General features: G+C 55.8%; 1 protein-coding gene across 1 annotated transcript; it reads right to left on the bottom strand.

The window, feature by feature from the left end:
* Positions 1-3,819: 3,819 nt before the first annotated feature.
* Positions 3,820-8,672, bottom strand: ACTB (actin beta). The gene is made up of 6 exons (XM_083872903.1): positions 8,587-8,672; positions 6,950-7,078; positions 6,404-6,643; positions 5,440-5,878; positions 4,928-5,109; positions 3,820-4,569 (listed from the first exon to the last, which is right to left on the bottom strand). Exons 2-6 carry the CDS (start codon positions 7,070-7,072, stop codon positions 4,426-4,428), a joined length of 1,128 nt encoding a protein of 375 aa, XP_083729029.1. The 5' UTR covers positions 7,073-7,078; positions 8,587-8,672; the 3' UTR covers positions 3,820-4,425.
* Positions 8,673-23,580: the final 14,908 nt, after the last annotated feature.

Below are 23,580 nucleotides of genomic sequence, written 5' to 3'. Positions count from 1 at the left end.
AGTCCCAAAGGTAGAGGAAGGCCCTGCCCAGAGAGTCAGGGTGGCTGGAGCAGCTTGTGTTCAGAGTAGCCATAGGTTCCCTTCCAGCCCTGGGGCATACAGGGACCAGAGAGCAGCTGACAGCCCCAAATAAGTACTGGGAACAGAGGGTGGTATAAGGGTATCCTGAGGAGAAACGAGGCTTTGTAAGAGTAGCTGCATTTTGACTTGTGATCCACCAAATAAACAAGCAGTGCTTTGGTGCAGATCAGACAGAGAGGTTGAACATGAGGCAGAAGCGAGTAGTAAAGGAGGAAGGAATTGAACATCTACACCAAACTCTGGCATTTCTCTTCAGGGCCCTGGGAGGTGGCCAGACAGTGATAGAGGAAACCCTCCTTGCTGTGCCTCACTTCAGGAATGCACTTCATGTGGGTAGACTTCGGTCATCTCACAAACAATACACATTTTCCTAGCCCAAACAAGGCAGGTACATATCATGCTGTCCCAGTCCAGACAGGCAAACAAATTAATACTACTATCAAGATATTTTGCTCTGTATAAAACATAATATCTTAACATTCAAGGCCAGTTTATCCTGGGGATTTTATGGTTTTTTTCTGGAAAGTCTTGCCTCAGTTCTCTCCTCCGATTCTTCTTAAGACTGATACAGCCAGAACATCTTTTTGTCAGCCTGACTAAAGCCCAGCTGGGCTGCATCAGCCACAGCACTTGGTATGCTTGGGTGGATTGCTAGCTCCACTGCTGGAAGTGATTCTCAATTCCTGATAGAGTTTAATACTGTAAGGCCTGCTAAAGTGGATTACAGATGGGTATAATGCAAGTCAGGGCAGGGTCCAGGTCAGCAGTCCTGCAAAGAACGACTTCAGAGACCAAGACTGCTCCTGCCCTAAGCACAGCCAATACCGCAGACCCATCCCTGAATAGCTACCTTGGAATGGCCATTTTCTAAAGCTGGTGCTTTGCATCCTCCAAGGGGACTTCTGCAAGGAGGTTGGTTTAGTTTGAACGCTCTGAGATTCCCTGGGAATTTTGCACACAGCCAGCTGGCACCTCTCCTGGGGGAGAGCACATGCTCACTAATGAGAGAACAGGACCCTCCTCATCCAGAGACCGTTTCTGGTCAACTGTCCCCGACACAGCTGAGAGACAATGAGGCCCTTCAAGGCTAAATCCCGAGAGTTGCAACCATCTCCTTTGCCAAGGACATCACTAATTCCTGGTGGTGGCTTGATTCCATAAGCAGCTCAGTGAGGTGACTTTCCAGGTCATCAGCTAATTGCAGGTAAAGTGCCAGCAACTGTCTCCAGCAGGAGGGAAAGCTGGGAACTCTGAGGGAAGAAAGGATGTAAAACATGTTTGCTCAGCTCCCTTGAGCTCAGCCATCTTTCCTGGGGCAGCTACAGGGAGGTAGGAAAGGGCTGGATGACTTGGGAGGATCTAGAGTCGAGTCCTGATGTCTCTGCAGCCTGAGGAATCCTGGAACATCACCATGGCTGAGCCAGACAGGGGGACACGCTCAGCCTGGCCCATGGGTGGACATATTAAACCTTCTGGTCTCCTCACAACCCCAGGCTATTTGTGTGCTGGAGAAGAGAAGATAGCCAGAGTACTGATTATTCCCTACACAACTTCTCCTTTGAGTCTGACAAAGCCAGGACATGGCTTCTCTATTGCCCTCCCTGACAGGCCTCTCAGTATTTCCCCACCTCTGTGAAACAGTGAGGGATGAATTGAGCCCTTTGGAACTCCGTGGCAGAGAAACTTGTTAAAAAATCCCCTATTTTCCAGCACTTGACATTCCTGAGAGAAAACCACTCCAGGCTCCCCCTGTGCTCACTGGAGTTGGGAGCAGTGAGTAATTCTTGCAGTTGTCCCTCCCCGGCACCACATTCTTTTCTTCAGCATGTAATGGCCCAGAGGAGGGATAAATAGAGCCTTGCTGGAGCAGCCTGCAGTGCCTGTGCACGCCATGGCCTCATGCTGGAGAGACATCAGGAAGGGCTGTGGAAGGCCCAGCCTCATTTTACTGAGGGGTTAGTTAAAACAGCAAGTGAAATGGGAAGAAAGGAGAAAAAGCCCTGCAGAGTGTTAACTAACAGCATACCTCGGCTGGCTCTAGAGCATGAAAATCATCCCAGCTGCTGTGTCCAGCAGCTCTGCAGCAACTGCCCCATGCTCACACCTCTGCCCACCTGAGCTGCTCTTAGCCCCCGGCATTTTTCTGCTCACTGGTTTCTCACCACCACCAGTTTCTTCTGTTCTTTGTGTCTCAGCACATTTTCCCACAGCAATCAGTGACCATTTCATAAAAGGCTGAAAAAAGGCACCCCATTTCCCTATTGCTGTCATCTCTTCTTGGCTGCTGGCCTTTTTCCTACCCTGCTCCTACCAGCTCCCTCCCCAGGAGCTGCCATTGCCTCCTCCTCACCCCATTTCCCCAAGACCTCAGGTTATAAGCCCAGTTTGGGCCTTGCTCCAACCTGCTTCACCTCCTCTCATGCAAACTGGTGCTTCCAGTACTCATCAGCTCAGCCCAGAGTCTGCTCCTCCAGCCCTGCCAGGCTCCCACTGCACCCAGGAGGGAGCCTGGGGAGATGAAGGGCAGAAACCGGCAGGTCCACCCTGGGTACAGCACAATGCCAGAGCAGGAGCAGGCCAGGCAGAGGATTAAAGAGGAACTAGACCCTGTTCCCTGTCTTTCATCTGCTTCAAGCATGACACAATCACAGCCATTAGCTCTTCAAAGGCCGGCAAGGCTGGCAAAGCCTTGGGAAGCTTCACTCCTGAAAACGCTCCCAGGTTTGGTCTCCCTGAGCTGGCAACAGTGTTACCAGCTCGGCATTTCCTGGTTCCTGACCCAGTAGCCTCAATGCAGATCTCCTTTCCACAGATGTGACTCCAGCTCTGGGGGCTTGTGGACATTGCTATACCCAACAGGGTCTCAGCTTTGGCAGGCTCATCCCTGTTCTTTTCCACAAAACCAGAGAAGTTAATCAAACAAGGCTGAACATTTTCATAGGTTTGAGGAAGCTCAAAGAATGGGTACGGAGTCAATAAGCCAAAAACCTTCATGGCAAATGCTGGGCTGGAGGCAGGTACTTGCATTGGAGGTGTGTCACTCACCCTGCCAAAGCTTCCTCCTTCCTTCCTTCCTTCCTCCTTGCACCTTTTTCCCAGCCCCACCCCTGTAGCACTCCAGTAGCCCTGCTGTCTTGAAGTCAATTTTTTCCACTTCACAGGACTTTCTCTTGCTTTCACCCGAAAGCTGTTCCATCCAGCCAGCACAGTGCCAGGGCATGAGTTTCCCCACCTGAACCCCAGCTTCCCTCCCAAGGCAAACTGGGAGCAGGACAGACAAGCTCTGATACCTGGAGCAGGGACACTGCCCCATGTAGAGCTGCAGACTAGTCAAGGAGAAGGCAGCTGCTTTGACTTGGTTGTGGCATCAGCACACCCCACTTGCTTCCATCAGTCCAGCATGAGACATAGAACACTGAGGAGGGAGACACACAGAGAAACATTTGGGAAGGAGCAACTGAACACCCCACTAAAGCCCAGCTCCTCCAGCAGCTCCCTGTGGCACACAGTGGCAGTATCTGGAGAGCTCCAGCCCAAGGCAACCTCGGGGACCACAGGTTTGGCAGGCTCAGCTCTACTCCTCCCCATATCACCCAGAGCCATCTGCCTTGTGTCCTGTGGCACCAGCATCCCCCCAGCCTGATAGCAGAGCTGTGCAGCCTGGCAGGGGGAGATCAGAGCAAGGAGCAACTGTCAAAAAATGGCATGAAAAGAAAGAAAATCAACAACCAACACCAGTCAAGCCTCTATGGTGTGCACTTTTATTTCAACTGGTCTTAAGTCAGTGTACAGGTAGCCCCTCCCTCCCCCACATACTGGCACCGCTTCTCCTAGACCCTGCGGGGGACTGTAAAGCCTTCATTCACATCTATCACTGGGGAACACAGGCTGCTTATTTGACAAATCGAAGAGAAAAAGGATCAAGTGTGTTTTGTTTTTAAGGCGGAAAGATACAAAAAAGACACTTGTCGGGTTACATAATTTACAGACAAGCAATTATAACCTAACACCAGCTGTAACTGGTGGACTCCCTCCGAGCTGGGCTTTGCCTTCACAGAGGCGAGTAACTTCCTGTAACAATGCATTATAATATTTGGAATGACTATTAAAAAAACAAACAAATGTACAATCAAAGTCCTCAGATGCATTGTAGAACTTTGGGGGCGTTCGCTCCGACATGTTGTATTTTAAGACTGCTTCTGACACCTTCACCGTTCCAGTTTTTTAATCCTGAGTCAAGCGCCAAAAAAAAAACAAATAAAGCCATGCCAATCTCGTCTGGTTTTATGCGCATTTATGGGTTTCGTTTCATCACAAGGGTGTGGGTGTTGGTAACAGTCCGGTTTAGAAGCATTTGCGGTGGACAATGGAGGGTCCGGATTCATCGTACTCCTGCTTGCTGATCCACATCTGCTGGAAGGTGGACAGGGAGGCCAGGATGGAGCCTCCGATCCAGACAGAGTATTTGCGCTCAGGTGGGGCAATGATCTGCAGGGAAGAGGAGGAACCAGTCAGACACAGCATCACACTACGCTCACAGCCCACACGTGGCCCTGCAAGATGGATCTGCCTAATTCCCTTATCTAACCTTGGCCAAGATACCATGAAGTCGAAACAGGATCAAGACAACTTCACACACCCACCTCCCTCCTTTGCAGCCAGCCTTTAATCCCATTATTCATGCAATTGGGTGAATGCCATCCTGTCCAGCCCAAAGCCATTAGGGCTGTACTAGACAGACATGGTTTCTATCTTCTGCAGCAGGAAACCAGAATACCACCCTCCACACATGCTACATATTTCAGCCTAATAGGGGTGCTGAGATGTCCCCTCAAGTCCATCCTACCTTGATTTTCATTGTGCTGGGTGCCAGGGCTGTGATCTCCTTCTGCATCCTGTCAGCAATGCCGGGGTACATTGTGGTACCACCAGACAGCACTGTGTTGGCATACAGATCCTTACGGATATCCACATCACACTTCATGATGGAGTTGAAGGTAGTTTCATGGATACCACAGGACTCCATACCTGTGAAGAAGCAGAAGTTCTAAATCAACAAGGAGTCAGAGTCAAGGAAGCATAAGAAGACAGTACAGGCAACTAAGAGACCAGCAGTCCTTTCAGCAGGAAGACACTGCAGAGCCATGGCTGGGACAGACTCAACCTCTGGCTCTACTGACCCAAGTCCCTCCAACAGCTTTAACCTGTGCAGGAACTGAGGCTAACTGGTGGGCAGCACAAGCCTTGCTACAAGACCAGCAGTTAAGTATTTGGTGCCACACTGCCACCGTCTCCAGGTCACCTTCCACAGAGGGAACATTAAGGGGCAACAGAGTATCCTAAAAAAGCTGGACTTACCAAGGAAAGATGGCTGGAACAGGGCCTCAGGGCACCTGAACCTCTCATTGCCAATGGTGATGACCTGGCCATCAGGGAGTTCATAGCTCTTCTCCAGGGAAGAGCTAGAGGCAGCTGTGGCCATCTCCTGCTCGAAATCCAGGGCAACATAGCACAGCTTCTCCTTGATGTCACGCACAATTTCTCTCTCAGCTGTGGTGGTGAAGCTGTAGCCTCTCTCTGTCAGGATCTTCATGAGGTAGTCCGTCAGGTCACGGCCAGCCAGATCCAGACGGAGGATGGCATGGGGGAGGGCATAGCCTTCGTAGATGGGCACAGTGTGGGTAACACCATCACCAGAGTCCATCACAATACCAGTGGTACGACCAGAGGCATACAGGGACAGCACAGCCTGGATGGCTACATACATGGCTGGGGTGTTGAAGGTCTCAAACATGATCTAAGGAGAGAAAAGGAGGGGTTGAGTCAACAGGAAAATACAGGGTTCTTGCTACATGTCCATACCAAGTCCATGCAAGTGGTTTTACTTTGGCCCCTAGGTAAGAGGTATCTCTCTATTGCCCCTCAAGTCCATGCTTATCTCACCTGGTCTCCACCCACACCTGCCATGTCAGAGCCTGAGCAGGGACACCACTGCCACAGACCCATCCACATATCACAGCAAGGAACAAAACAAATGCTAAGTAAACTACAATAGGGTCACTCAAGGGCTGTAAATGGATTAGTGTGCCTAGTCAGAAACAGCAGTTAGACCAGTTGCTAGTTCAGTCTCAGAGAAAGCCAGCTTAGAAAAGCAAACAAAACCTGTCAAGGTCCAGCAAAGAGGAGACTCAGGCCAGGAAAGGAAAACCCTGTAAAGATGGCAAAAAATGAGAATAGTGGTGAAGGAGAGGACAACATGGAAGAGGAGAGCTGGCCTGCAGTAATTATCTGCTTTAGCTCCAAACTGCCGAGTTCTACACACCTGTGTCATCTTCTCTCTGTTGGCTTTGGGGTTCAGGGGAGCCTCTGTGAGCAGCACAGGGTGCTCCTCAGGGGCTACTCTCAGCTCATTGTAGAAGGTGTGATGCCAGATCTTCTCCATGTCATCCCAGTTGGTGACAATACCATGTTCAATGGGGTATTTCAGGGTCAGGATACCTCTTTTGCTCTGGGCTTCATCACCAACATAGCTGTCTTTCTGACCCATACCAACCATCACACCCTGCAGAACAAAGACAATGTGGTAAGTACAGCTGAAGAGTGAATAATTCCCTTTTCATAAAGCTAAATCTCCAGTTATTGTCCCTCTGCTGTCACCTATCAGGAAAGGCATCCCCAGCTGTCAGCTGTTCCAACACACACTGCACAAAGGCTCTGCAGGAGGCTGCATTCCCCACCAGCTGTGTTGCAGTGCACAGGCCTCTCATGGTACAACGCCAAATAAAAGCGCTAGTTGCCTCTAGGGGAACCACTTCCACTTAAAACCCCTCTCTTTTTGTTAAGACAACAAGCACAACCAGCCACCTACCTGATGTCTGGGGCGACCCACGATGGATGGGAAGACAGCACGGGGGGCATCGTCCCCAGCGAACCCGGCCTTGCACATACCGGAACCATTGTCAACAACGAGCGCGGCAATATCATCATCCATGGCTGGCTAAGGGAGGAGAGGAGAGAAGGAGACATGAGCGTCCCTGCTCACAAACCGAACCCCGTCCCGCGGCGGCAGGCGGGAAGGGAAGGCGATGGCGGGAAGCGCAGGCGATGGCGGGAAGGGAAGGCGATGCCGCCAAGGCCTTCCCCACCCATTTCCTTCCTGCCGGCGCCGCTCCGCTTCGCCCGGCGCCCGCTAGAGGGGGCGACGCCTCCCAGATTTCGGCACTGCGCGGATTTGGGACAAAGGAAGTCCCTGCGCCCTCTTGCATTATTACCATAAAAGGCAATGGATGGAGCGCGCCGCACCTCGCCCGCCACCGGCTGTCGGGGGGACGGCGGCGGCCACTCCCCGGAGCGGGCGGGCGTGGCCGCCACACCCCAGCGCCCCGCCGTGTGCCAGCCAGCGGGCTCGACGCCTCCGCACAGCCACGCCGGTCACGCCCGGTGCCCCACCTTGAGCCGGCCGGCGGAGCTCAACACCTCCGCACAGCCCCGCCGGTCACGCCCGGCGCTCTCCTCAGAGCCCCGCCATGTGCCAGTCAGCGGGGCTTGACGCGCCCATCCAGCCCAAGGGGTCACGCCCGGTGCCCGCCGTGTGCCAGGCACGGCCAGCAGCCTTCAACCCCTCCGCGCAGCCCCCCAAGCCTCAGCCAGCCTCTACAAGGCACCGCAGCACCACAAGCGCTGGCTACCACGCCCAGCCCACTAGTCAAGCGTGACCGGGGCTCTGCCCCATCGACCGCCGGCACCACAGGCGGGATTAAAGCCAGCGTCTTATGCAATTGCCGCCCGCCCAGGCTCAGCCGCGGTGGCTCCGGCCGCGCCGGTGTAATCCGGTGGCGGGGGGGGAGCGGCGGGAGCTGCCTCACATGTGCCGCCCCGCACGGGCAGCCTGGGAAGTGTAGTCGGAGCCGGAGCGGGCAGCCCGCCTGCACCTGCGCTCCGGGCACACGGCGGGGGGGGTCCCTCCTGCACCCCCCAACCCCGCATTGTTCCGATCCAAAGCCTCGCCCCGTGCAGGGGGTGCCGCCCCCTCCCCGCAATCAACAGCCAGCAGGACTATCCGTATGTGCGGGGCGGGGGGGCCGCGCCCCTCCTCACGGGGGACAACGCCCCCGGGCCCCGACCCCGGCACGGGCGGCTCCGCGGAACAGACAAAGCCCCGCGCCCCCGTTCGCTCCGCCGCTCCCCGGACACCGCACCGAGCCGCCCGCTCCCCCCGTCCGCACCAGCAATCCTCTTACGGGGCGGATTAGCCCCACGCGTGGCAGCGGCGCGACCCCCCCCCTGCAAGCATCACCCCCGAAACCGGCCTTAAACCGCGAGCTGCGTCTCTATCCCCTAAAACGCGGCAGCGCGCTACGGGGCCGACACCCCGCCAGCGCACAAAGGGCGCGCCGCGTCCCAACAACCCCCATCGCACCGATATTCACGATAACACCGGCTCATTAATATCCTCATTAGCACCGTCGCTGTCCTATCCCCCGCTGTCGCGGTGCCGGCGCTCACCTTTGGGGAGTTGGCGCGGTCGGAGCCGGGGCAGGCGTGAGGCGGCGGCGGGAGCGGGGCGCGCGCGCAGTGAGGGCAGGGAGAGCTCGCGGCGGCTGCCGCCCGCCGCCCGCGCGCGCTTTTATATTGGGCCGGCGCGGCCGCCGCCTCGCCATAAAAGGAAACTTTCGGAGTGCGCCGCTCCGATTGGCCACGCCTGGCCACGCCCCCAGCCCTCAGCCCGCCCCGCCGCCCCGACAGGGGGGAAAATATTGGGGTGGGGGGGAACCGAGCGGGCTGGGGTGCGGGGTGCGGCCCCCGGTGTCACCGGGCTAGGCTGGGGACGGGGCTTCTGCTCGCTGCCCGCCGCGGTTCGCGGTGCCCCGCCGTCCCTGTGCAGCCCCCTCACCCTAGCTCTCACACAAAGCCCCGGGGTGGGGGTCCCGGCCCGTTCGCCTGTTGTGTGTGTGGGAGCCGGGCGGGTGCGGCCCCCCGGGAGGGACGGGGGTACAGGGGGGTAGCGCGGTGCGGGGCCGCGGGGGCGCTGCTCGCCCTGCCCGCGGTGCTCCCCGGCACGGGGCACGTGGAGCGCCCGTCACCTGCACCTCTGGGCCGGGCGGGCACCGGTGACCCCGGCCGGGAGCGGGACGAGCGGGACGCGGGGCCAAGTTCACTGCTGATCTCAGCAAGCGGCGGCGACACGGCTCCTGCCAGCCGCCACCAGGCCCGCGGCCCTTGGACCCGCCCGGGCAACCGGGAATGCCGCCGGCGCCACCGGGCACCATTAAGGACCGTGTGCCTTACGGTGGCAGCGGGACCTGGGAGAAGGGAACGCTCCCCTGGCTCAGGCATCGAGTCAAGCAGGGGGTCCTGGTCCCCGCTCTCCATCCTGCCCCGGGCTGGCAGGGGACACGATGGGAGCAGTGGTTTGGTCAGATTTGAGCAATATTTGTTTCTGTCCTCTGATCCAAACCTTGCCGGAGTAGGAGACGTGGCTGCTCCAGCCCAGGCTGCCTTTCTGCAATTCCTTCGTGCCTGTGACCATCCCACACTGGCCAGGAATAAAGGCGAGGGCAGCAGGAGCAGCAGGCAGCAACAACCAGAGGGCTTTGCATCTCCGGAGTGTTGTGCGAACACGGGCTGATTAATCAAGTTAATTAAGCAGTCCTGTAAGTAAAGTAGCAGCAGCCACTCGCAATCTGTTGCCGGCTGGAAGCACACAGACTTCAGCGTGGGGACCTTGGATGTGTAATCTCAGCCGTTTGAAAACAGTACTGACAGGTAAAAAAAAAATCTCTGGAAAAAAAAAAAAAAAAAAGGCTGAAAATGCCTGTTCTCCATGGGATGCCCCTTGTCCAGCATCATAGAGACAGGAGTCAGGCTTGCAATCAAGGTCTTGGCAGGCCACGCCAGCAAGTTCTTTGTCATCAGGAGAGATCACGGTGAGGATGAGGAGGATGAGGCTGGGGCTCCCTCCCCAAACTGCCCGTGTGGGTCTCGCTGAAGGGGACCCAGGCATTATTCCCCCCTGCTTCATTACTCCTGCTGTGGGATGAACAAAGGAGGAGAGCAGCAGGAGGAACCTGCAAAAGCTTAATTGAGATGGAGATTTGCAATTACCTAGGGGGATGGGAAGGAATGGGACACCAGGCATGGATGGTAATACAAGAGAAACCCTTTTCCTTTGGATGGCATCCCCTTCCCCAGGAGTGCCTTGTCCTGATGAATTCAAAATTCAGCATCATGGCTGCACCCAGGTGGGTGCTTTGGAGAGGGTGGTACAGAGGGACAGGAGACCTGTGGGCTCTTCTGGGCCACCCCAGGGGCATACCTCATCCCACAAAACAGAGGTGGCCACAGTGATGGACGTGTCCTGCCAGGCCACTTTGGGATTATGGCATCCCCTCCTCACTGGAGATGACCACAGTGATAAAGAGATAGCCCAGGAGAGTCCCCATAGGAAGCTCTCAGTGGAAGGGCACTCAGCCTTGGGTTCCTGCAGGGCCACGCTGGAGTGGAGCTGCCTTTGCCCGGTCATTCCTCTGTCACCACGATGTGGATCGTGCAAGATCTCTCTGTCACAGCCTCCCTCGCAGTAAAATGGGAGTCATTGCTGTTAATTACCTGCCTCATGGGGAATTAATTAATGTTTGCATTCCACTTTGAAAAGGCTGATTATTAATTAGAAGATTATACGTCAAATAAGGGGAGCCACAAGGCATGAGTAGAGCTGATGGCCCTCGCAGCTGGGAAGCGTGGTCCACGGAAGTGCTGATAAAGCAGGGAAAAGTCCAACAGTACTACTGGGGTGATAGGTTTGGGATGGGCAACATCAGGCCAGGGCCAGGTGGAGAGGCCACCAGGGCTTATGAGGGTCTTGAGCAGATGGACGGGGCGTGCATGAGAGGGGTGGGATGCTGCGCTCTGCTGCATCCCAGTGAGCAGGTTGGGTGGAGCCAGGCTGGGGAGCCATGATGCGAGGCAGCCCATTAGGCAGGGAGGGAACTGCCAGGCAATTAGTCTTGATTATTGGACTGAATCAGAAGGCAATCAATCCGCCAGCATCCGGAGGGCAGCAGCACCAGCCTTGCGTCTCCTGGCTTTAGGGGCAGAGAGGTCTGGCCTTGGTGGGACAGCAGGATATGGTCTCCAGCACATGGCTGGGTGCCACCACTTCCTCCCAGGTTGAAGGCACCTTGACAGCAAAGCCACTGGCCTGTCGCCATGTTCACCACTGTGTGATCGGCCTGGCCAACTCCCTGGCCATGGCTGGGGCTCTCTTCCCATCTTTTCTGGGCTGTTGCAAGAGTTGAGAGGAGAGAAAGGGGAACTGAGCAAAAAGCTTCCTGGCTGTCGTATTACCTTTGGGCAGACATCACAAGCTCCCAAGTTCCCATGTTTTGCTTCATCTCTCCCTGCTTGTCCTTGGTGCTTGGCTGGCACTGACTCTGGACAAAACTATCCGAGGGAGGATCCTCCTGCCCTTTGCCAGCTGATATGGCTGGGCTTGAATCGCTGTGGGACAACATGTGAGCTCTGCTTTCCTCTCACTTCTCCCAGCCCTTCCCCTAGAGCAGAAGCCCTTTGCCCATGCAGGGATGGCATCTGTCACACTTTTGGGGACAGGAGGGTCAAAGGGGGGAAATATTCCTGGTAGTTTTTGGACTTGGAGTTTTGGCTTGGATTTCTGCACATCCCCTTCAGTGCCAGCTCTACCATCTCTCTCACTCTGTCATGTGCTCAGACCTCCCTTTTCTCCCTCCTGCTGTTGTGACAATGAGAAGAGAGGTAGAAACTTCTGAAACAGCCACAATCTCTTTGAATTGCCCTCACACAAAAATCATGGAGGTTTTTTGAAGCACTGCCTTTCCCTTCCCTTCCAACTCCCCAAGGGGAAGAAGGAAAGGTGCTGACCACATCCCCTGTTTCACAGACACAGGGACCATATCAGCACCTTCCTCTTTCAATTTTCTCCTTGCAGCATAAGCTGTAACGGGAATTTGCAGGAGGTAAAATCTAAGCAGGAACCCCAGGCCTTTCACTCCTTCTGGAGATGTTTGGGGGCCTCACTGCAGCCCCCACCTCTCCCTTTATGGGAACATAATCAGCATTAAACCTGAAGCAAAACAGCCCCTGACATTTTCCTGGCTCGCTGCGTTGCATCCCTGATGCCAGCTCATCCCTGACAAGCTGCAGACTCGACTCTCCCCCTTTAAGCATTGTTCTCCACTCTCATACACCCCTCCCCGAGGTTTCTGCTCCTTTGTATTGATCCTTGAGCTCTCTCTGATCAATCAGTCCTTTTGCAGAATCCTTTTGCCTTTCCCTTCACAGACCTCCATGTGCAAGGATGTTCTCTCCTGATCTGCTGCATCCACATGGATGGGCTAACAGTGCATCGAGCATCCCTCCCATTCACAAGGAATGAAAAGCATTACATTGTATCATGCTGGAAAATTGTATAAATTCACCATTCTCCATTTTCAAGGCACAGACAAACAATCTGTGCCTGGTTTTGCAGAGGCTATTGGAAAGGTGGTGGCAGGGTGCACGTGCCTGATTTACAGCCTGCAATCCCTGATAAGTGGACTTTGCTGGAGGGGTTGAAGATTTTTCTCCACCTATTTCTCCAGCCCTGCCTGTCCTTGCTGCCTCCAGCCTTGTCTCTCTCTGTGCCCTCATGCCTTCCCCAGCCCTTTCATTGCATATCCCTGAGCTGATCCCTGTCCTGGCCCCAGGGTCCCCCAGCTCACACAGGCAGCAGGAGGCCAAGGCTTCATTCCCAACCTTGCAGGCAACCAGGTCAGCATTCATCAGCCAGTGCCCAGGCTGACACCCTCTGCCCAGCCCCATCCTGCTGCCCCACAGCCCCTGCCATCCTCCCACCCTCCCTGAGCTGTACTGGCCCGGCCAGAGCCGAGAAAGCCCTCCCTTCCCCCACTGGTTAAACGTGCTGCCGGGGCTGTTTTGGTTGACCTTGATAGCAACAGCCTGTGAGGCCCGAGCGTGGAATTGTTTTCAGCCCAAGGTCATTCCGCAGCACAGTGCGATTATACCGGCACAGCCAGACCCTGGGGCGATGCCGGCCAGGCTCCCAGCCCCAGCCCTGCACCCTGGCCATCTCTGGAGTCCACTTCTTCCACAGCAATGGGACAGGTGTAAGCTAAATCCTGTGCTGGAGCTTCCCTGCAGGGACAGAGAGCGGTGGAGCAGCCCTCCCCTCCAGCCAGGCTTGGCATCAGTTTCAGGGGATATTTCCTCCAGCTAAAAGCAGAAGGGGAAGAGAAAAAGCTGATTCTCCCTGGGTTTTTTTCTGCACGTCTCAGCCTTCTGGCCCCTGCTCACGCCACCCCCATTGCCACCCAAATGCAACTGAATGACCCCTCAGCTCTGATCCACCTCCAAGGGCCTCTGTCCCTCAAGGATGCTCCCTGGGGTTCAGTTACCTGTCCTGGCAAAAGGCCCCCACAGGTGTTACGTGACACTATGCCAAGCCATACGGTGCTTTTTCAACTGCTTCTTAATTACTTTGAGAATTGATTTTTCTTGGTGTCTGATGGTAAAGGCAGGGGAGCAGCTGGATGGAGTTTTCTGCTCCTACGGTACCTAGGAAATGAAACCGATCCTGGGCTACCCAAGCGTGCCGGGAGATTGCCTTTGATCTTTGCCAGGCTAATGGCACTTTCCATCTAGGGGCTTCAAGCCTTTGACAGAGGTGACCTCTCCTACCTTGGAGAGAGTGGGAATAATGCTGCCTTTGTTTTCTGTGTGAGGAAGAGAGGCAGGGAGAGCAGGGATGGCAGCTGCCCTCAGTCAGGGTGACTCTCCCACCCATGCCAGGTGATGTAAAGCACTTGTGCCTCTGCAGATAATTCTGGTTTGGGGCATTAGCCCCCTTTACCTCCCGCAGCAAGGCACAGGGGTCTGACCACTGTGCTGGTGCTGCTGTGGGTGCACCCAAAGGTGGGGATCCCCACCCCTCCAGTGACCCCAGACCTGTACCAGCTCCTGTCCCTGCAGGTGCAGGGATGCTCAGGGAATGAATGGGCGAGGCAGGGTTTGCCCATTCCTAGAAGGAGGGATGCAGAGGAACCCAGGAACTGCTCTGGGCCCTGTCCCAGCCCCATCCCTGCCTGGGCTGGCCCCCGGCTCTGTTTGCACAGCTGTGACGCAAACGGCTCTCCCCAGGCAGGGAGAGAGTGACGGAGGAGTGGGACCTGCTCTAGTCAATGCCCCATCCACTCCTCCAAGTTTAAATAAACCTTCGGGGGTGATTCAGCACTTACACAGCACTCAGCCCTTTTACAGAGCCACCACAATTGAAATTCAGTGACTATCCCTCTCCCCCCACCTTGGAGAGCAGGTGCATGGGAGGAGAGAGCCAGGTGGCTTTTATCTGGTGCCAGGCTTGTGTGGGGTCCATGTGGCTGGGGTAAGAGTGGGGTGATGCCACTCACAATGGGCTGGTAGTGGGGAAGGAGGGAGCACAGGCTTTCTGCAGGGTGGTGCTGCTCCCAACCAGCCCCTCTGGTCCAGATCACGTCGAGATCTGCAGCAAATCTGGGAACAAGCCAGCAAGTTTGCAACTGTATCATCCCTCTGATATCATCATGATCCACTCACACAGACTGGGCACGGGAGGAAAGCACCACCACAAAGAGGAACCAAGCCCCCCTGCATTTCATTTCCCTCACAGCCCATTGCCCCCAAAGTTTCCATCCCTCACTCGAGACAGTATTTCCACATGTGCTTTGTTTGGCTCATTTCACACATTCCCGCTGGCAGGTGATAAGATCTCAGGAGAAAGGCAAACCAAAGCCTTGGGTGCCAGGCACTGGCTCTCACTCCCCTGACTCATTAAGGTACCCTGCTCCCTCCTCACCTGCTCTCATCTGGGACTAGCAAGGTCACATCCATCTTCATTCCACCACAGGTGGGCTGTGGGGTGAAGGTCTGGAAAGAGAAATAGTGGTGGGACTCAGGTGGCTGAGTGAGTTGTCAGGTTCCTCCCTGAGGAGGACTGCAGAGCTCTGCTCTCTCATGTCCCTGTGCCACCCTGGGGTGCCAACTCTGCTGGGTGATGTGTGCTTGGGTAGGCACTGAGCCCCTCTGGAGCGGCAGAGGTGTTATGAGCTCTGAGAATATTTGAAAAATGCACTTGAGTGGCATTAGAACCTTGAGTACCTGCAGGTGGCACTTACTGGAGCAATGGCACAGTCCTGGGGACTCCCTGGCCCAGGTGTCCCCAAGGCAACCTTTGCTGGCATGAGCAGGGTGGGGTATGAACATGCCTCTCCCTTCTGCAGCCTTTAACAATAAATGGGGTTAAGTCTTCCACATTCCTACTCTCTTCCCTTCCCCATGCCAGAGCCAGAGCAGCGTGGGGTTTCTGAGGTGGCTTCCAGGGCTCCTCCACTGCTAGAGCACAGAGCAGCAGAAGCCAGGTGGGTACAGAGGCCACCAGGACCCTGGTGGGGCTCATATGGACACAAAGAGTGGCCACTGTCTTTATGGTTTTGCAGCCCAAGGAAGAGGCAAGTCAGCATGCAGAGAAAACAGGGAGTGGTTTTCCTATGGGGCTTTGCAGGAGCCCTTTTGGTTCCCAGATCACTGCCCAAGGCTGTGAGAGGGCTGCACAGCACATCTCATTCTCTGGGAACTCTTGTTCATGTTTTGCAAGAGCTTGGGGCAGATGGGGACAAGCAAGAGGAAGAAAAAAAGCAAGCAACTGTGGTGACAGGAATGAGGAAGCCCAGAGTGTGGGGCAGCTCCAGCCCCAGCACAGCCTGGGCTCAGTCCTGGAAACAGCCTGGCAGGGCAAAGGGTGTCCCAGCTCCACCCTGGCATTGCTCAGCTCAGGTCCCTCACCCAGGGCTGGATCAATGGGACCAGGGCTGGATCAATGGGACCAGGGCCTTCTGCTTGGAACCTGCTGCCTCTGGGACCTGGAGAGGTTTTGTCCTGCCCATCCAAGCCCGGGCACATCACTCCACAGATGAACCCAGAGCCCTTCCCTTGGCTCTTTCCTCTGCTGTGGAGATCGGTGAAAGAAGACGTGGTGAGATGGGGAGGGTTCTCCCTCCTCCCCCAGAGGACCCACATGTCTCTGGACACACATTTTAATTAACACTGAGTGGCCGAGGGACCGTCCCAGGCAGCTCTCGGCACAGCCCAGCCTGGGGAAATCAGCCTTAAATGGCAAAACCTGGCCCTGTCTGCGGTAACCAGCTGGAGCAAGAGGCAGCAGGAACCGGAAACCAGAGAGCAGCTGAGGCCCTCTGCCCCCCTCCGTCGCTTTGTAAGCCTAAATTCACCAGGAATATACCTTAGAAATGAATCTCCTCCCTCCTCTGCCCTGTATAAGTGCTGGGGGTGCCCTCCTATGAGATGGGTGCCCCGGATCATCCTGCACCCTGTTCATCCTGCATCCCTGCTCATGGGGCAGGCACAGGCAGATAAAAGGTCTCTATTTCCCCTCCCTTGTGCAGCAGCTCAAGGAACAATGACAGGAGCCCCCTCCTCAACCTCCCATTGTTACTTTTGTGTGTTCACTCCCAGCAGATTCCAGGGCATAAATTGCTTCCAAGAGAACTCTCTGTGCTCAGCAGTGAAAACATTTCTGAGCTCCCTCAGTCTCCATGTAGTGGGATGGAGGGAACTTGGATGCTCACTCATCAGGGGGATTTTGAGGTGCCTCTCAGGCCCAGCTGCTGTAAAGGAGAGCCTTATATCTGCTGGCAGCCTGATGTTATTTTTTGGGTTGTGGACAAGGAGGGTCTCACAGTGCAGAATGAGCCCACCAGTAGCATGAATTTCTCCCCATAGTCCCACTTAATGAACTCTGCACTAGTGTCTGGTGTATTGAGAGCTTCCAATATTTGCTTTGGCTACCCCACTCTTTTGGGATGAATTTATTCCTTTCACTTGGCCCAATCACATCCTGATAGCGAGCACACAGTGGGCTGTCAGCAAACTGCTCCTGGCTAATGCTGGGATGGAGCACAAGGTCCTTCACCCAGCTGCTCCCATGGCTTCCCATCTCTGGGATGGGACAGAGCCTGGAAAGCTGCACAATCCCAAGGCTGAGACTTGCTGCGTTACCACTTCCCAGCACGTTTCTCCACGAGCATTCTGCCAGCAGACTCATTAGCTGTGACATCTCATTAAAGCAACCATCCTTGGGGGAATTGGCTCACACACAGGAGCACTGGGATTGGTGTGGCCCTTTTCCTCCCCACCTTCAGACAGGAGAAAGGATGGAGCAGTGGGAGAAGCCCCATCCACTGGGATCAGCACAGCAACTCCCCTTGCTGCGAGGGAAAGCTGCAAAGGGAAAGTGAGAGGGAGAAGAGTCTGCACACATCAAAAAGGAATCAGCTCAGCAAAGTCACGATTATTTAAAACCCCACAGACAGTCACAGCTCCCATTGAGCCTGAGGAGGAGGTGGCTTTCTCCTGTGCCAGGACCGGTTTCCCAGCTCACCAGCCCAATGGGAATGAGGTTTTACCTGCCAGCCCCACTCTGTCCCCACCCTGGCTGGCCAGGGGACAGGGAGTTGCAGCACCTACAACCCCCAGACTGGGAGAAGCATGGAAATGGCCTGGAAACTGTCTCTGGGTGGATTTAATTCCATCTGATTTCCCCTTCTGTGAGCTTTCTCCAAGTCTTCTGACATCGTTTCCACTCCTAAACAAATATGTTTCCAGCCTGGGATATGCGCTTCTTCATCAAACAGGGAAGAACCAGCCTCTTCATCTCCCTCTGCTCCAGAAGTCCCGAGCCTTAAGGCAAATAGGACACAACCATCCTTGGGTGGAGATGTAAACCCCACAATTCAAGGACCAATTTTAAACAACAAAATGGGGCTGTGGGACACCAACAGGGCTGTCAACCCCTGCAACTATCCACGGTGGTTGACAGTCACCATTAAAGGTCACGCTACCATCACCACTTGGCAACACTGCATCACCTCCAAGCTGCTTCCCACTGCTCAGTCTTCCATAAAAATCACATAAAATCAGGGTCCAGGGATGAAGACACCACAATCTGCATGAGAAGAGTTTCCTCACCTCTACCCCACTTCTCTGCCACTGACAGTCCAGCCCAGGATTTCTGTCATTGGTCACTGTGGCCACTGAGGACAAAGTGTTCCCTTCCTCCACACCTCGCCCAGTTGTGTCTCCTGTAACTTCTTTTCTCCATCCAGATAAAAGGAAGTAGAGATTTCCTACATCCCAAGCACTGCAGATGCTCAGCATGTCCTAGGCCAGGGAGGCTTTCCCTAGCCCATCCCAGCTGGCTCTGCAGCTTGGGTCTCCCAGCCCACCTTCACCCTGCCTTATTTATAATACTTCTCACCTGGGGGGTGGGGCGTGCCTGAGCATGAGCAGCTCAGTGAGGAGAAGAAAAACAAAGATGAAAAGGAGTTTTAAACCCCTTCAGCCTAACTTTTTCAAGCCTCAGAGAAGCTCAACCCCTCTCAGCATGAGCCCTTGGTCCTAGGAGGATGTCATTGTCCCTCCAATGCAGGCAGCAGAACCAAGTCACATTAAAAAAAAAAAAAAAAAAAAAAAAAAAAAAAAACACAAAACAAAACAAAAAAAAAAACCACCACCCTCCAAGCCCCTTCTCCATGGTTTTATTTTTCTGCCAGCAGCTGCCAGGAGGAGTCATGCTGCTCAAGGAGGTCGGAGGGTATTTTTTATTTTTTCCCCATGGATTGCCTTGACCCGGGGTTGCATGAGCCCTGCCCTGCAGCCAAACCAGCTGCCAGCAGCCGCAGCCGGGCCGGGCGCCCGCGGGGCAGAGGGGACCGGCCCCCGCCACGCCGTTCCCACAGTCCCAGCCTTCGAAGGTTTCACCTTCTCCCAGGCGGAGCAGCGCTAATGACAAGTGAAGGATGGTGCCACACCTGCACAAAACCATTTTTGGAAGGACACCTGGGGAAGAAATGTTTCCCATGTCGCTGCTCTGTAATTAGCATTAATTACCAGGGCTTGTGAAACCTCTTCCCCGTTTACTCCAGGCAACATCTGACGGAAACTGTGGGAATCCCGCATGGCTGAGTCAGCCAGGAACAGGGGAGGGGTCGATGAGCCCCCACAGGGTGCAGGGATGGGTCCCCAGGTTTCCTCCCTTGGCCCCCCAGCCCATGGGGACAGAGTTTTGGCCAGAGGGATGCAGGCCTGGTTAAAACACCAAAGAACAGCTGATGTTCATTCATCTCACCCTTCCCCACAAGGTGCCACTGTCCTTCCCCGGCCAGGGGACAACCTGGGACATGCCAGGGCTCAGCGGGGGCTTGCATGTACTGCCCTTTAAAGCATCCTTTAAAGCACGGCAGAGTGGGAGGATCCCCAGCAGCACATTTCCTCGGGTATTTGCCTCTCCCTCAGCTCACTGCTGTCAGCAACACCCCAAGGTGTTATTATAGACTGGGGGAAAATCCACCCCAAAAACCTAACCCCAAGCAGCCACTTTGTCACCACCCAATGGCAGAGTACTGCTGCCTGAGTCATTTCTTCTTCCTTTTTTTTTTTTTTTTTTTTTTTTTTTTTTTTTTTTTTTTTTTTTTTTTTAAATAATATTAATGATTAGAATGAGTCAAGATGTTTCATCATCTGGAGTGGCTTTGGAGTCATCTCACCCTGCCCCAGTGACTCCTCGGTGGCCTGGGGCTGGGGACACATCCAACCTTCCCTCCTGGGGTGGGGAGCAGCTGCTGCAGCCTCAACCCCCAAACTGGCAGCTTTTGGCTTCAAAATAAAATAATATAATATAATAAGAGGAAAAAAACTCTCCCCACCTGCAGGGCCTCTTTTCTCCCCACCTGTTTGCAGCAGCTCGGGGTGCACCAGCACCCTGGGGGGACGGGGGACCCCAACCACCACACTGGGTGGGGTCCCAGTGGCACTGGGCATCATGATGGGGATCCCAGGAGCAATGCCCAGGTGACCCTCAGCTTCCCACAATCATCGTTGCTGTGACCTCCAGGGGTGGTGACAGCTCCCAGCACCACGTGGGACCCCTGTCCCTCCCCAGGGACCTGGGCGTCCCCTCAGCCTCCCACTTGACCTAACCTCCTGTCCATAAATGGAGAGGTTTGAGAGCTGTCCCCGGGGTGGAGGAGGAGGAGAAAAAAGGAGAATAATGCCAAGAATGCAGGACACAGCTGAGGAGCCCAGTCCCAGCCCCTCGACACAGGCTGGGGGCTATGGGACGGCCGGCCTGGGTGCTGAGGCAGCCTGGCCAAAGCCCAGTCCTGTCCCTGCAAGCCACCCCACTACAGTCACTGGAATGGTGCTATTTTTGTTTCTCTTTCTCTGCCTTTCTCACCAGCTGGGGACTTTCCGAAGCTGCCCCGTTTCCATCTCAGCAGCGTGGAGCAGTTCTGGGGTGCAGAGCTGTGTCCCTTTGCAGAAATGTGTCCCCTGCAATGCTGTCACCTTGCAACAGCATGTCCCTGAGAAGATGATGCCCCCACCCTTGCAGCAGTGTCCCCTTCCAGTGAGGTGTCCCCCTGCAGAGACACATCCCCTTTCACCCTCTCTCTTCACCCCATCACCTGTGGGAAAGCCACACCGGGATGGATGTGAGCTGGAGGGTGGCCTCAGAGGGAGGTGGCAGCAGCCACGCGCCCCGGCTGGCACCGCGGGCCGGGCCTCCGCTCGGGGCCACAGTCCAGCGCCTTAAAATAGAAAGTGAAAACATTCGGGTGCCCCGTCCGGATGGGCGAGGGGGGCCCATCCCCGCCTCTACCAGCTGAGCGCCGCCCCAACGTCCCACGACCCACCCGGCTCGCCAGCCAGCCTTTCCCCAACCCGGCAGTGCCCATCCCCAAGGTCAGGGTGGATCCCTTCGGGTTTTCTCGGAGAATTGCTCCAGCGGCTCGCTCAAATCCTCCATAAAAGGAAAAACAGCCAGCAGGTAGCACTGCCAAACTTAGTCATCCCCAGTCCGGCAGCGCTCGCAGCTCCGTCAGCAGCAATTTCCTCTCCGCGCTCCCCTCTGCGCGGGGGGGACAGGGAGGAGCGGCTCTGCCTCGGCCAACACCGTGCCCAAAGCTCCGGGCTTGGCCCAGGGCTGCTGCCCGACACGCTGGGCTGGGGAGATGCTGCCAAACTCCCAACCAAGATCCAGGGGGGAAATGCACATCCTCGGGAAAACAAAATTTGGCACCTGGTGCAGCGGTACCGCTGTTGGTCAGGTGGCAAAATCTCTCACTTTCTGCAAAGTATTTGCTCCTGAGCACAGATCTGTGGATGTACCTGGGAGCAGCTTGAAGCGCCTGGAATTTGGTGGGCAAAGCGTGTTTGCTGCCCATGGGACAGGTATCACAGAGCCTGTCACTGATGTGAGGGACCTCCAGCCCCTCCAGAACACAGGGACTGGATGCTGGTCCCATCCCGGTGGTGGGATGGCTCCAAGGAGGACCCCTGTGCTGGCCCAGAGTAAGACATGGGACATCTCTGAGTCCCACCTCCTCCAGCCCCAGCTCTGCCTCCATCTCCCCACAGAGGAAGCAGGGCTGACTGCCTGCACTGCCCTGGGGTATTTTATTGAGCCCGAGAGGAGTGAGCAGGGCCCAGCAAAGCTCCCCATCCCTGCAGGATTGCCCACAGCATGGCACAGTCACCCGGGATTGTGTCACAGGCAGCAAACGCCCTGGGGTGTGAGGAAGTGACTTCCCCTACTGCCCCAGGAGACAGCCTGGGTGCTGGTCCAGGTGGCTGTGTCACCTACATATCCCTGTTTCCTCACCATGGGGACCCAGCATCACTGTGAGGTTTGAAGCCTTCTCCTGACCAAGCAGGGGAATCAGACTGGTTGCACCCCAGTGCACAACGGGGTAAACACCTCAAAAAACACAGACTCCCAGGGAGGCTGTGCTCAGCTGGCACCAGCTGGCACCAGGGTTTTGCAGACAGGCTGGCTGCCCCAGTAAATGATTCACCCCAGCAATAAAAGATTGGAAACGTTGTGGTGATGTCTCACAGCACCAAAGGCGTGTGCAGGGCCCTGGGGTGTGCAGTGTCCCCGGGGCTGAAGGGAGTGTGGGGTCTGTGTGGGGACCAGGTGCCCTCCAAGTCACAAAGAATGGTTGACATGGATGTGCCATGTGGGGTCCCTTGTCCCTGTGCTGGATCCCACGATGTGGATCAGGCTGTGATGGAGTGACTGGTCACACCAGCACTTTGCCAGCTCGGTGCAAGGTGAACCAGCCTGAGTGGACAAGCTGGAGTCTGCCGTGAGCAGCATCGAGCCTGTGGCTTCACCAGCAGCGATTTGGTGGCACTGGGGCACCCAGCTCCCCATGCTGCACTGCCCACTCCCACCCTAAGCTCCAGTCCTGCAGCACCCACTGCCAGACAGAGTTCCAGTTCACATTCCCAAGCGATGCCCAAAAGAAAGCGACCTGTCCCTGGACAGACGCAACATCCCAGGAGGGGATCGGCCACACTCGGGTGAGGCCGGAGCAGGCACAAACCCCCAGCCCGGCTCCCTCAGCGCTTTGTTCGTCTCCATGTTGTCCTCCGTGCTTCCGCGGACCGCCGGGAGCCGCCCGCCCGCCGTCCCCGCTGCAGCGCGCGGCCGCGCGGCTGGGTGGTGCTGTTGGGATGCGCACTGCGCGCCGCGCCGCGGGGCCGCGCATCGCCACCGGGACCGCGCACGCCGGGATGCGCGCACCGGCGCCGCGCACGGCGAGGTGAACGGAGCGCATGGGATGGGCGCCCGCCGGGATGCGCGGGGAACAAGGGATCGTGCACGCTGCGCGCAGGATGGTGAACGCTAGGATGCGTGGTGGGCGTGGAGTCATAAATGCCAAGATGCACAGAGCACACGGAATCAGGCACACCACACACGGGGTCACGCATGCCAAGATGCACCCTGCATGTGGGATCATGCACACAAATGCACGTGCTGCACACAGGATCGTGCATGCCACACACAGAATCAGGCACACTACACAAGGGACCATGCATGCCAAGATGCACAGAGCACAAAGGATCATGCACACCACACACAGGGTCATGCACGCCCAGATGCACCCTGCACATGGGATCATCACACCAATGCAGGTGCTGCACACAGGGATGTGCATGCTGCACCTGAGCACACCCACATCGAGGTGCACGTTCATGCACGTGGGGTCACCATGCCCAGACCCACACGCTGCACACGGGATGCTGCTTGTGGCACACACAAGGCCCTGCACACCAGGTGAGGTGCACAGGCTGCACAGATGAGCCACATTGGGATCACACAGATTTGTGCACAGCAAGATCCATCCTGGCTGTGGGATCAGGCGTGTTGGGGTGCATGTGCTTCACATGTGATCACAGGCACTGTGTGTGAGGCCACGCACACACCGAGGGTGCAGACTGCGCTTAGGCACTCCAGGGTGATCCCAACACACGTGGAATCATGGCCCAACACACACACACACACACACACACACACACACATTGTGCATGGCAGTGCACACACCAGCACACCTGGTGCATGAGGGATTG

The sequence above is a fragment of the Zosterops lateralis genome (assembly GCF_965231275.1).
Source record: "Zosterops lateralis genome assembly, chromosome: 15".
NCBI lineage: Eukaryota > Metazoa > Chordata > Aves > Passeriformes > Zosteropidae > Zosterops > Zosterops lateralis.
The sequence above is the reverse complement of the archived record's forward strand: the minus strand, read 5'-3'. Positions and strand labels throughout refer to the sequence as shown.